Here is a 14,356-nt window from a genome sequence, read left to right as displayed (position 1 = left end):
TGTCTTAGTATAATAATACATTCATAGTTTAGCATGTTATACAATTACATTTAAAAAGTCAGTCATGAAAACGTAACCATTTAAAGTCATATTGGAGCGTTTCATGTCATGTATAAATCAATAATCTACTAAACAAACTTCATCTCAACATGTGTGAACGTCTTAATGTTCTGCAGAAATCAACAGGTAGAGAGAGGCATTGTGGGAAGGCGATGACCTTTGACACCTGGCCAGCTGTGGCTCGTGAGTGATGACCCCGGACCAAGAGGCCCCTGGGGAAAAAGTTAAAGTCCAATATGCCATAAAAAAAGGAATTGCATCTTTTTTTTCGTATAGTATTTCATAGAAAAGTCAAAATATGGCGAGATTTTGTCAAACGGTCAAACAAAAGTCACAGTATAAAATGTCTATTTAAAAAGTCATAAAAACATACTATGTGTCATTATAAAAAAGCAATAACATAGTACGTCATAAAAACAGCATAAATTATCCCAGAGGCTACAAAGGCTTAACAATGCAATAAATACACATAAAGTTCCCTTGAAGCCAACTTTTTTATTTTTTATTTACTTTATTAAAAAATTAAATAAAAATGGTTGATAATTAAACCGGGTGTGTAATATTGCCTCGTGTAGTTTTATGCACCACCTTAAATCCTCAATGTTAATATGTGTAAATGTAATATGCCGTTTGCCTATAAGGCGATATATCTCAACGCTATGAATTATGGGTAAATTCCCGCAGCGTTTTCAGTTGCAACCATTCATGTGATGAACTCTAATATTATCCCTATTTCTAACTCACGTAAAAAAGAAAGAGGAAAGTCAACTTTTATTTGACCTTTTAAAAATGTTAAATTGACCTTGAGTTTAGAATCAAAATATATATATAAAACAGAGTTTGTCCACCTGTTTCGCTCTCTTCAAGTTGGTCACAATTCTGTTATGTTTAAATATTTTTTTTGAATTTATGCTAAAATGAAAACATTAAAATTCAGATAAAGATAAAAAAAATAAATAAAATTGACTTTAATTCCTGGTTTTATGGTCAAAATGGTTAGAAATTTGACTCATTTCATTGTAAGTGATTTTGAGGACTTTGTTGTCGTTTCTTTCATTTTATTATTTCAGATGAAATTCAGTGAACTGTAAAAACGATGGAGACACGAGAAGCGCACACACACACACACACACGGGCGCACACACGCGCACACACACACATGCGCACACACACCTTCACAGCATCCGGCATCGATCTCAGGCAACATCGGCATTGAAAACATCAGAGAATGTCATCTGCATATCAGGTAATTATTTACAAGTTCATATAATTATAAAACATACACAGAGTTGTAGCACAAACGATACAAAAAGAACACACAAACACACACAGTAAGTTTTAAGAAGCTTTGTAGTCGTCGTTAAACTCTTCCCAAAAAATAAAATACTAAATCTGCTCTTATTTAGTTCTGATATTCACTTCATTACAAATTAAAACGGGAAGATGTTTTTGGCTATTTAAAAAAAAAAAAAATTCAGACTTTTGCGATCTTTTAAAATAAAGAAGAAAACAGACGATATCCCGTACAAGTCGTTGCAATTAAATCACATTTAAAATTATCGTTAAAGTGTTGGAGTCACACCGGGTCGTCTCCGCCCCCTTTTCGATTGGCTGTTAGCAGGAAGTCGTCGACATTTGTGACCAAATATGGAAAATTAAGCGTCATCGAATATTTAAACTTAAAAGTCTTATTTTTTTTTGTTTCTTCCCACAACTTTCATTCCATTTTTCTTTTTTACTAAATGAGGTTCAAAATATATTTGGATTAACCCCAAAAATGTGATATTTCATACCATTTCCTGGGCAAATGAGGTTAAATGTCTTTTCCTCTAATACAGGATATTGATTAGGTGATCGGAGGCGTTCCAGGAACAATAACGGCTTGTGATTTAAAGTTTGGGATACCGTCTGCTTTTCTTTCTTTTTTTGACTCTCGCTGGCTGTCCAGGAACAACTTCTGAGTTTTTTTTTTTTTTTTTAAGACGAGTGTGGAGGTTAAAAAAAAAGACGCCTTTTAAATGTCAAACATTTAAAAAATTTTTTAAAAAAGGCCCCAAAAACTTTCCCTCAAATATTTGTATCATTGCAAAACATTTGAGAATGTTTTCCGATTGTTTTCCGCAGTTATCTTTCAGACCACATTTACATAAAAAAGAAAATCAATAAAGTTTCACTTTTAAAATACACAAAATACACAAAAAACAAAAGAAAACACGACGCGAAGCTCGTCGTTCAAAACCGTTTTCGAATAATTATCAACGTTTCTTTTTTTTCAGTTTACCTGCTGGCTGTTTGATAATAAAAAAAATCCCTGTATTTTAGATATCGTGTCGCTTTTTTTTTCCTTCTCATTTCGAGAGAGAGAGAAAACTTAAACCAGGAGTCCGATTACAAACACTCGTGAACCAAAACCCGAGTTAAAGGACCTCTAACCGCTCTCGAGGGCCAGAAAACGACTCTGAAGATGATCGTAGAAAAGTTCAATTCAAGTAAAGAGAAATGGAGAAAACACCGAGTGTGTGTGTGTGAGGTTTGCTTTGCGTCACGATGACCTCACAGGCTCCTCTCGGCACATCGGCCGGCGGCGGCGGCGGCGTCGTCGTGGTCGTCGACGGCGTCCGGGCAGCGGCAGGTGAAGCCGCCGAGCCGCGGCAGGCACAGGTGGGAACAGCCGCCATTGTTGGCGCAGTAGTTGTAGGCTGACGGGGAACAATGTCAGGAGGCTTCGTTACACGGGAGAAGTGCAATTAAAACTAATCTATAATATAATTATGTCCGTAACGTTTATAGCTATTTGTGTCATGTATATGGAGCCATGTGGCATTTTAATTAGAATTTGTTTTATTTATTTAATTTTTGCATTGAAAACTAGACCTGAATTAAAAAGATAAAACAAAAAGGATGTGGTGAAAAAAAGCTTTTTATTTTAATTTAAAAAAATAAATTAATTGCATTGACATTCATTGCTAATATTATGTTAAAAAAAAAAATAGCATAAATTTGTTTGGCATACAAAAAAATATTGTTTGAAAATCACTGTGACCGATTTAATGTTTCTTGTATTTTGTTGTCTTTCAATAACAAATTGAACTCAAAACTATTTTTGAACCATAATTATTCATTTAAAGCTTAAAAAAAATTCGACGTTTCTCCTTTTCTTGGTCTCACGTCATCGTAAACGAACACCTTCATGCTTGTGGAGCACATTTTCGACGATGTGTCATTTTACTCGTCACCATTATGAAGTCAGTGTGTTGAGAACCTTAAGGAGGCAGCGGGAAATGCATTAAAAAGGTCAAGAGGGACCTCTACAGGTCAGTGTTCTCCAATGCTTCCCAAATATCTCCACAAGGAAAGATATGAAACGTCATTTAGCCTCCTTTCGGTAGGCGATACCACCCGACCCGCAAGTCGATTTCTGGGCTTCTAGACTTCCCCAAACCTCCCCAAACCTCTGGAGAGCTGCATCTGAACCTGAAGCCTCAGAAACAGGCCGGAGTTGTGCATTGACCGCCTCCCATCAGCATTCAAACCGCGTTGCCAAGTCAAACAGGAAGTGGAGGAACAGTTCACCATCCAGCAGGTGGACGGGCGAAGCCGCTTCTCCTCTGCTGGATAGTTTTCGGGGGTTCTCGGCACCAGCTGCGAGTCTCCTTCGCCCACAGCTGGCGTCCACAGCTGCCCCCCCCCCCCTCTCCCTGAGGTCGCTTCACCCAGAGTTCCCACGCTTATATACATCCGCGTTACTCTGTGCATCTGGAATCAATTAGCACGGTCACCGGGTGCATCTGTGCTGCTCCGTGGGATCGGAGCAGCACAGATCGACGCCATTAAAAGCTCACCCGGTGTCCGGGTCGCCCTGTGGCTTCCACGGGTGGGAGGGCGCTGAACGCACGAATGCACCCGCCTACGAGCAGAAATATGCCGAGAGATACATTTCAGATTCATACGGAGATTATTTAGCCTGGGAACACAAAGAAATGCATTCAGTGCTGCAATGCCTTTCTAAATCCCTCTCCGCGGAGAAACAATTATTATTTTATTCTATTTAATGTATTTTTTTATTCTATTCATTGTTTTGTATTTTTATTCTATTTAATGGGTTTTTTTAAATTCTATTCATTGTTTTGTTATTTTATTCTATTTAATGTTTAGTTTTTTATTCTATTTAAGTTTAGTTTTTTATTCTATTTAAGTTTAGTTTTTTTATTCTATTTAAGTTTAGTTTTTTATTCTATTTAAGTTTAGTTTTTTTATTCTATTTAATATTTTGTTTTTTATTCTATTTAAGTTTAGTTTTTTTATTCTATTTAATGTTTTGTTTTTTATTCTATTTAAGTTTAGTTTTTTTATTCTATTTAATGTTTTTTTTTAATTCTATTTAAGTTTAGTTTTTTTATTCTATTTAATGTTTTGTTTTTTATTCTATTTAATGTTTTGAATTTTATTCTATTTAATGTTTTTTTTTAAATTCTATTCATTGTTTTGTTATTTTATTCTATTTAATGTTTTTTATTATTATTCTATTTTTTTAATTTATTTTATTCTATTTAATTTTTTGATATTTTATTCTATTTAATTTTTTGATATTTTATTCTATTTAATGTTTTGTTATTTTATTCTATTTAATGTTTTTTGGGCGAAATCACACAAACACATTGTTTGTCGCACATAATTACACACTATTAACCGAACGTCAGGAAACCAAAATATACAGGAAACCATATTTATACAGATAAAAAAACAAAACATGTAGCACCAATGAGGATATTTCAGGGACAGAAAGTGTCATATATATATTACACACCCGGTATAATTATAAAACATGAACCGGAGCCGTACCTTGTGGACACTGCGTCGGCGTCGTGGTGATGCCGTACAGCCGAGAGCGTTTCTGAGGCAGAAACTCTTCCGTCTCTTTCTCCGAGTGACGGTCCACGGCGACCACCGCCTCCCTGAAAACACGCGCGACCACACGGAGACGTCTGGATCGTCAAACACACTTTTATGTGACGGGTCCAGTCAAACAACGGAGATCTTGTAAAGCAGCACTTTACAGCCGGGATGTTTATTTTAAAGTCCACTCGGACCACATTATTATTTTACTGAATCCCGCAAATGTATCCTGATGTGTTGAAAAGACAAAAAGCATCTGAATATTTATAGGAAACCACTTTGTCCCTGGACCTAAATGTGTACGTGAGAGCGTCACCTCCTCCAGTCGGTGTAGTAGAGGTTCCTTCCAAAGGAGACCAGGGCGAAGGGGTACTGGATGCCTTCAACGATCGGCCTCCTCAGCCGGCGGTGAGGATCCATACACTCCACTTTACGAGTTCCTGCAGACCGATCCATCAATCAATCAACCAATCAATGAGCAGCAGTGAGGGAGAATGGATCAGAGTGGAGGGGGGGGGGGGGGGGGGGGGGGGGGTTCAGGGTCCTGTCTGGTGGGTCTCACCTGCGTCGGCCCAGCACAGCTGCTGCTCCTCGAGGTCAAAGGTCAGACCGTTGGGGAGCCCCAGGTCGTCCTTCACCAGGACGGTCCGATCGGTCCCGTCCATGTTGGACATCTCGATTTTGGGCCCGTCTCTGTTCCAGTCTGCCCAGAACAGCTGCCTGCACCAACAGGACAAAACCAGTTAGAACAAACTGGTACTGCTAGTTTCCTTTCTACAACTACTTCTACCAACTACTAGGGTACTACTACCTTCTATCACTAACTACTACCACTACTCCTCCTCCTACTACTACTACCACTACTCCTCCTACCACTCCTCCTACCAATACTCCTACCACTATTCCTACTACTCCTACCACTACTACTACTACCACCACTACTCCTACTACTACTACCACCACTCCTACTACCACTACTCCTACCACTACTCCTACTACTCCTACTACTACTACCACTACTCCTACTACTCCTACTACTACCACTACTCCTCCTACTACTACTACTACTACCACTACTCCTACCACTCCTACTACCACTACTCCTCCTACTACTCCTACTACTACCACTACTCCTCCTACTACTACTACTACTACCACTACTCCTACCACTCCTACTACCACTACTCCTCCTACTACTACTACTACTACTACTACCATTACTCCTACCACTACTCCTACTACTACCACTACTCCTCCTACTACTACTACCACCACTACTCCTACTACTACTACTACCATTACTCCTACTACTACCACTACTCCTCCTACTACTACTACCACTACTCCTCCTCCTACTACTACCACTACTCCTACTACTACTCCTACTACCACTACTCCCACTACCACTACTCCTACCACTAGTACCACTACTCCTACTACTACCACTACTCCTAGCTCATATCATCATCACCACTGTTCCTACTGGTATTGTGGTTCAGCCGACGCCTCTAGTAGACGTTGCGGTTGAAAAAGACCCGGCTGGTTTCCTCGTCGCTCACCCGTACGCCGGGTTGGTGACGATGGGCCGAGGGTTGATGAGATCGGTGTCGAACAGGACGCGGCGCTGGCTGCCGTCCAGCTGCGAGACCTCCACGGTGTCGCGCATGGAGTCGGTCCAGAAGAGGAGGCGGGCCACGTGGTCGATGGCGATGCCCTCGGGACTCTGGAGCTCTGAGGGCGACGGCAGCAGACGGCGGTCAGAGAGGTCGGACGGATCGCGTCACGGTCAGAGAGGTCGGACGGATCGCGTCGCGGTCAGAGAGGTACCGGCTACTACGGTTACTACGGTTACTATTATTTAACTGGCCGGATCAGTGCCATCTTTTAAAAATCACTTCACAGAACTCATCCGTTTCCTTCATCATTGTATTTCCAATAAGTCTTTGGCGTTTTCTATCATTTTTGGGGTATTTTATTTCCACGTTGATGATTAACATTGTTGTAATTGTCTAATTTTTAAATGTTTTTTTTTTTACCTGGGTCAAGTGTTGCATAAATTAAGATATACATATTAATTATATTCCGTTGTGTCTACACAGTGTCAGCTGGTTTCCAAGCTCCGAGCAGATATTATCTATTAAAACTAAAAGAAAACCTCTGAAATCCTTAAAAAGATTTACATTCTTCAAACTGTGGACGCTCTCCAAACCTCTTGGACTTTGAAGTCCAGGACCTCTCAAAAGGGCTTTATAACTTAAGCTTTCTTGCCCAATTTGCATCCGTGTGATCAGAAAATGCTCCGTACATTAATTACAGGTTCGTTATGGGATGCAAACGCCTGTTTTCCTGCACACAAAACCCATCTACTTCCTGTTTGGCCTCATAATAAAAAAGGAGTAGGATCAGTCACTCGGCCTCTCCAAAGACAACTGGACCAGTGAGGCGAGGTCACCTGTGGTGACGACCGGGATGATGTCTCCTCCGCTCAGGCGGGCCCTGCTGATAGCCGGCCCGGTGATGTCGGTCCAGTAAACCATCTTCTCCACGCAGTCGTACGCCACGGCGATCACCACGCGGTCCTGAGGGGGGGGGGGAGACAGACGGTTTCATTCAGCTGGAGTTTGCATTATTTTTCTCAAAATTTAAATTTAAAAAAAGAGCCTTTTGTGTCGGCAGCGACAGAACGACGGCGCCGACGGAGACGGGTTGTGTTCGTCCGCGGAGCGTCAACGCGTTAACTTGAGTTCTGATGCTGAAATATGTCGAAGAACAATCGGAGGATTGTTTCACAGCAACCAGGAATGCTCATTCATATGTGTGTGTGTGTGTTTGTGTGTGTGGACTGAATGCCGTCATCATAAAAACTTTCCAAAGTCAATAAATTCCTTTTCCCCACTCGTACAAGTGGCTCATTCTCTCGGCATTCACTCTGAATCAATTAAACTTTAAAAAAATTAAAATTAATAAAAAGTATGGAAGTATCCTTTGATGAGGATTAGATTTTGGTAAAAAGGGTTAAAAGGAAGAGTCCCACGTTTAGGAAGGATATATATAACATGAGATGGATATTAGCCTAGCTTAGCGCAAAGACCGCAAGCAGGGGGAAACAGCTAGCGCTACTGTTTCTGAATTCATGAGACCCGGTGATTTGTTAAGAACCGCGACACCTTTTGACTCCTTGAAGAAGTTCGGAGCTACTTTTATGGCATCTGAATGTGTTGAAGAATATGCTCTTTCTTTAGCCATGCTAGCAGTATAATTAGCAAATTTTAGCATGCTAACGTGCTAAACTAAAGACGGTAAACATTGACACGTTAGCATTCATCTCGCGGCCCGATGATGAACTAGTTTCTTTTCTTACACAAATAATGCGAGAATGTGATCCAGGATTTGATCGATAACTGGAATCAATACGTCAGAACCCGATTTGACAATATCGTAACAAAAGCGAGCATTTCTGGTTTTACATCGACAAATTAAAAATTATGCTTTTCATGACGACGTTCTTGTCATTTTGCAGGTTTATTATTATTTAGAGGCAAAATTAATATTAATAATCAACATTAATGGAAGAAGATCTACATATAAATCTATATATATATATATATTTTGGAGGATAAGTTGGCGGTCGTGGTCACATTACTGGAGGCGTCTTACCGGGAGGTGCAGCAGAGGCTTGGCCTCCTCCTTTCGGATGTTGTACCCATCCAGAGGCACCTGTTCGATCTTCCCACTCTGAGCGAACAGCAGGTGAGTTCCCGGAGCGACAGGGTGGACGTCGGGCCGCGGGGTCGGGCCCACCGGAGCCGGGGTCACTGCCTGGTCGATGCCTGCGAAGTTCATGGCGGATTTTAGTTTAATGAGGAAAGAATACATGTAATATATATGTATTTTTTTTAGAAAGCTAAACCAGCTTGACTCACACAGAGGGGTGCTGCCGGGTCCCGTGCGGGTGTTGGGGATCTCCCGGCCGTTGGCGTCCACGCACCAGCACTGTTCGATGCTGGCGTGGCACTGCGTGGACTCGTAGGCGCCGCGCTGGTCACACTGAGGGGCGTACAGACCGGCGGCCGGCCGGGGGCGGAAGAAGGACGAGATACCGGCGCCGGTGGCGGCCGACTGGGCGCTCTCCCTGTGACGCTCACACGGGGTCTTCTCGCGCTCTGGGAACAAACAAATAACAGAAAAGAGTGAGACGGAGAAGTTGTTTAATAAAAAAACAATATATATATATATATATATATATATATATATATAAAATTTCTATTTCTATCTATTTCTTAAATATATTTGATTCAATTGTTGTATTTGTTTAGTAGATCTTTATTATAATTTGTTAATTAAAGTACGTATATTTTTTTGATATAATTTCACACTTTCCCAAGCCGATGAAGCCTCTTTAAAATTTTATTAAAATACAATTGTGAGAAATGTACAGTACAGGTGTTCCCCGTTAAACAAATTAATGAGTCATTTTCAGCACAGATTTATAATTAAAGGAATCATTTTAAATATATATATATATATATATATATATATATATATATATATATATTAAAAATATATTTTTACATTTATTTTATTTCAAAGTGACTACATTCATAACATTTGGGTTAAATTCGCTTTACACATCATTTAAGTCAGAAAGTATATATTATATTATTATTAGTTTACTAGTTGAAATAATCACTTGGATATCGACATGAATTACGCCAGAAACCGATCCAATTAATGATTTAAGTTCCTGTTCCATTATCATATAATAATAATTATTTATCTTACTTTTTGTTCCTTCTCTTTTCACAGGAGACAAAATCAAAGAACAATTTATACACAACCCGACAAAGAAAAGAGCGGAATTTTCAAAAAGATGCGAGTCAATATATAAATAACTGAATATCGTCTCGAGGACCGCGGGATTGAAGACGAGCAGGAGGCCCTTCATCTTCATCCCTGCGGTCTCACCCGAAGGGGCCGCCGTGACATCTGGAAGGGCCTCCGCACTCTTATCCCCAAGGGAGCAGCCATAACACGGCCTGACAGACGGCGGCGCGTCCTCGCAGCGCCGCGCCTGACAACAACAACCAGACGAAAAGACGAGATACCGCAAGAAGGAAGAAGAAGAAGAAGAAGAAGAAGAAGAAGAAGAAGAAGAAGAAGAAGAAGAAGAAGAAGAAGAAGAAGAAGAAGGAAAGGAGGACGTGGACAGAAAGAGAGTTACGGCTCTCCAGAGGCCGGACAGGCTCAAACAAAATTTAAATAAAAAGGACGAAAATATGAGTGAGTGAGCTGCAAACACCTGGAATCACTGGAGGAGTCTGCAGCTTTTGGGACGAAGCCAAACCAACAACAACAACAACAACAACAATCACCCTACCACTGGAAACTACCCCTGCTCGCAGGTTTTGAGCTGCGTCCTCGTGGTTGAAGTCGCTTTGGAGGAAAGCGAAAGCTAAACAAACGTAGTGTAGTGACGGAACAGATCTTTTCATTTTGGTTTACTTTATAATGGAGTGAAAGTATTTGTGGACGTATACTCAAGTATCCAAAGTTAAAGTACTTATTCTGAAGACTTCTTAAGTCATAATTGGGGTGTTGGTGAACAGCGTCAACGTAGCCTCGAATGGGGAGCCTCGAAACGTGTAGCCTCGAGCACGGAGCCTCAAACGTGTCGCCTCGAATGCGGGACCTCGAAACGCGGAGCCTCGAAACGTGTAGCCTCGAGCACGGAGCCTCAAACGTGTAGCCTCGAATGCGGGGCCTCGAAACGCGTAGCCTCGAAACACGTAGCCTCAAAACGCGTAGCCTCGAAACGCGGAGCCTCGAGCACGGAGCCTCGAGCACGGAGCCTCGAAACCCAGAGCTTCGAAACGCGTAGCCTCGAGCACGGAGCCTCAAACGTGTAGCCTCGAAACGCGGAGCCTCGAAACGCGGAGCCTCGAGCACGGAGCCTCGAAACACGTAGCCTTGAAACACGGAGCCTCGAAACACGGAGCCTCGAAACGCGTAGCCTCGAGCACGGAGCCTCAAACGTGTAGCCTCGAATGCGGGGCCTCGAAACCCGGAGCCTCGAAACACGTAGCCTTGAAACACGGAGCCTCGAAACACGGAGCCTCGAGCACAGAGCCTCAAAACGTGTAGCCTCAAATGCGGAGCCTCAAAACACGGAGCCTCAAAACACGGAGCCTCGAAACCCGGAGCCTCGAAACCCGGAGCCTCGAAACACGGAGCCTCGAAACCCGGAGCCTCGAAACACGGAGCCTCGAAACCCAGAGCCTCGAAACCCGGAGCTTCGAAACCCAGAGCCTCGAAACCCGGAGCCTCGAGCACGGAGCCTCGAAACCCGGAGCCTTGAAACCCGGAGCCTCGAAACGCGTAGCCTCGAAACCCGGAGCCTTGAAACCCGGAGCCTCGAAACACGGAGCCTCGAAACCCAGAGGCTTGAACGCGCAGCCTCGAGCACGGCCCTCCGCTGTGCGTCGTCGAGGTTCTGTTGAGTCTAACAGGGAATCTGTTGACGCTCTCATCACTTCATCAACATCCTCCAACGCTCCGTGACCTCGACCTTCAGCCGAGTGTTTACACTCTGCTGAGTGTACACAGCGTCCATCCGTCTCCGCAACGTCTGGAAAAGCAACTTCAGTCTGTCGGAGCAACATTTCAAAGCTCTTCGTCAGTCAGGTCTTTAAAAAGAATCACGCTGATGCTTTTTACAGGTTTTAACCCATTAAGCACTCGTGGAATGTAACTAAGTGCATTTACTCAAGCGCTGCACTAATTCAAGGTACTTGTACTGTAATAGGAAAAGACAGGGAACATTTAACTGCACAATGAATACTTTTACTTAAAGTACATTTAGTTGACAATAGTTATATTATTTTACTTAAGTAAGGTTTGAATGCAGGACTTTTCCTTGTATTTTCACTTTGTTATTGTGGTACTTTGACTAAAGTAAAAGGATCTTAATAGTTCTTCCATCTCATCTTAAGTTTAAATGTAGTTAATTTCTAGAAAGATGGATTTTCGATCGATGATCCAATATCAGCGATGCAAAGTGATAATATTGATAAATATCGATCTTTAAGATGCGCCTTTATGTTGAAATTCCCTCCATGGCACGTCTGGGACACCATGCACTTAGATTTATTTTTTATGGATATTAGAGAGAGCTCGCCGTCCGACCGCGGCAGACTTTGTCATCCAAAGCATCGATATAACAACATCTCATCGCGGTGAAACTTGTGATTTCCTTCAAGTCGCCTACCTGAGGACGCGGGGCTGCACTGGAAGCCGTCGCCATGGAAACCGGGATGGCACTGGCAGCTGTAGGAGCCCTGCGCGTTGGAGCAGAAGGCGGCGGCGTGGCATCGATCCTGCCGACACTCGTCCACGTCTGAAAAAAAAAAAAAAACCACAAAGGATGAAGGGAAATGTCCCGACACGTCCAGCGCCACCTTCGGTGCTTTAAGATGCAGTTCCACTAATGGCCACTAGGCTCCAAAAGAAATCTTCATAGAAATCCACTTAAAATGTCCCTTTCAAAAGGTACTTTAAAATGATTGGTGTAGTCTTTGTCCTGGATCACTTATATTTACAGTAATGCGTTGCGGTGGCCATTTTGGAGAATCTTGCCAAAAATACTAATATACCAAGATATTTAATCTTAAATGTTGTCTTTCTTTAGGGAAAATAACTAAAGAACGCACAATTAAACCACAACAATACCTCCATTAGCTCTTCAATCATAATCCATCCCATAAAAAAAAAATAATAATTCATACAACAAACCTTGTTTTTTTTACATTCTTTATCTTACGTTACCTTTTAGTGAAGGTTACCCTACAAAACTTCTACCCGTTTATAACTGAACAAACCTGCTATATTAATTTCTCTACTTTAATTATGCGACCTTTTGTGTCTTAGATTCTAATTTTTACTTTTCTTTTCATACACATTTGCAGAAGTATTGTTTTGAGGGAGCAAAATAATATAATTCAACTGCCCCACTGAGATTGTTTATGACTTAGAACTAGACTGAGAGATTTAGTAAAGAACATGTTAAAAAAAAGAAAGTTCTTCTCTCCACATATGAACATTCTTCAGCTCAGAGTCAGAGGAGATATATATATATATATATATATATATATATATATATATATATATAAATAACAGCTGTAAGTCTGCATTTCCTGTCCAGGTGGGAACATTTCCTGTCCGAGGGGCCCGCGGTGCTTCTTACAGAAGGTCTCGAGTTCGGCTGTTTGAGACGAGCGCTGAAAAGTTTTTGCATTGATGTTTTTTTTCCCCCTTTTTCTTTTCTTATATAACAACTATTTTAAAAAGAGATTAAAAAAAAAAGAATAATTCAGACACCAAATGTATTATTTACGTTTGAAATAGTCATGAATAAAAAGTAGGGAGTAAATTCTAAAAAAAAAAAAAAAGGAGAATTATTTCTACTTTGTCCAAAACGGCATCCGTCTTGTCATTTTTAAACATTTGTCCAAATGGCGACTGTTCGTAAAACGGATTTTTTTTTAATTTAAAATGTCCCTCCACGACACGTGCAGATCTCCGAATTTGAGTATCCGGGGGGACGGATTGCTGATCCTTCGGGGCAAAAACAAATCAAAATGTTTTTGGTTCGTTCTGCCGCTTTGACCTTCAGCTTTGACCTTCGATGGTTTTAAAAGCATCTGGGTCGACGGCGAAGTCGCAACGCTGAAGGTCGGCAGTCTGTGGCGACTCCCCCCCCCCCCCCCCCCTCCCAAACCCCCCCTTGAACTCACCGCGACACACCCGACCGTCCCCCACGAAGCCCGGCAGGCAGGAGCAGACGAAGGCCGAGCCGCCGCTGTAGCTGCAGAGAGCTCTTTCGGGGGCGTCGCAGTCGTGGCTTCCTCTCTGGCAGTGGTCCGCCGGCCGGTTCTCCGCTGCAGGGCGACACGTTAGCAGAGTGACGGGCGGCTAGCATACAGTAATGGGAGGACTGGGAGTAATGGGAGGACTGGGAGGGATAACCGCCGTCTGACCCGAGAAAAAGTTTCACTTCATCCGTCAGCGGCTTTCCTTTCTTGGTGGATTTATGGATCTCAGATACGCTTCATGCCAAAAACTATGAAAAGAAACAATTTTGCCAAAAATAAAACGTGGATACTTTTGGTCTGCGTCTGTTTTTATACATCGAGACACTCAGTATCGTTCACCCCCCCCCAAAAAAAGATCTAAAATTATCTGAGGAGTCTGCAGGATATGTGATCAATTATGGGATTGAAATGGTGAAAATCAGAATGTCACATTACAAGAAACAAATTATCAAAGACAAAAAAACAAAAACCTTATTAACAAAGAAATGAATGAAAGAAAACCGTTATGTTTATTTGCTGTTATCAAATGTTAT

The 14,356-nt window shown here is 41.8% G+C and overlaps 1 protein-coding gene across 1 annotated transcript in view; it reads right to left on the bottom strand.

Moving 5' to 3' along the window:
- Positions 1–1,674: 1,674 nt before the first annotated feature.
- The window catches only part of LOC117748002 (nidogen-1-like), a 27,973-nt gene continuing 15,291 nt past the window's right edge, over positions 1,675–14,356 (bottom strand). Inside the window, exons 11-20 of the mRNA XM_034557614.1 lie at positions 13,746–13,889; positions 12,221–12,349; positions 8,880–9,119; positions 8,614–8,786; positions 7,409–7,535; positions 6,516–6,687; positions 5,519–5,676; positions 5,273–5,396; positions 4,903–5,015; positions 1,675–2,759 (exon numbers count right to left, since the gene is read on the bottom strand). Coding sequence (XP_034413505.1) covers positions 2,614–2,759; positions 4,903–5,015; positions 5,273–5,396; positions 5,519–5,676; positions 6,516–6,687; positions 7,409–7,535; positions 8,614–8,786; positions 8,880–9,119; positions 12,221–12,349; positions 13,746–13,889 — 1,526 coding nt within the window. The 3' untranslated portion in view covers positions 1,675–2,613. The remainder of the gene's footprint in view (positions 2,760–4,902; positions 5,016–5,272; positions 5,397–5,518; positions 5,677–6,515; positions 6,688–7,408; positions 7,536–8,613; positions 8,787–8,879; positions 9,120–12,220; positions 12,350–13,745; positions 13,890–14,356) is intronic.

The sequence above is a fragment of the Cyclopterus lumpus genome, chromosome 1, assembly GCF_009769545.1.
Source record: "Cyclopterus lumpus isolate fCycLum1 chromosome 1, fCycLum1.pri, whole genome shotgun sequence".
NCBI classification, from domain to species: Eukaryota; Metazoa; Chordata; class Actinopteri; order Perciformes; family Cyclopteridae; genus Cyclopterus; species Cyclopterus lumpus.
This window is presented reverse-complemented; position numbering and strand designations above follow the sequence as displayed.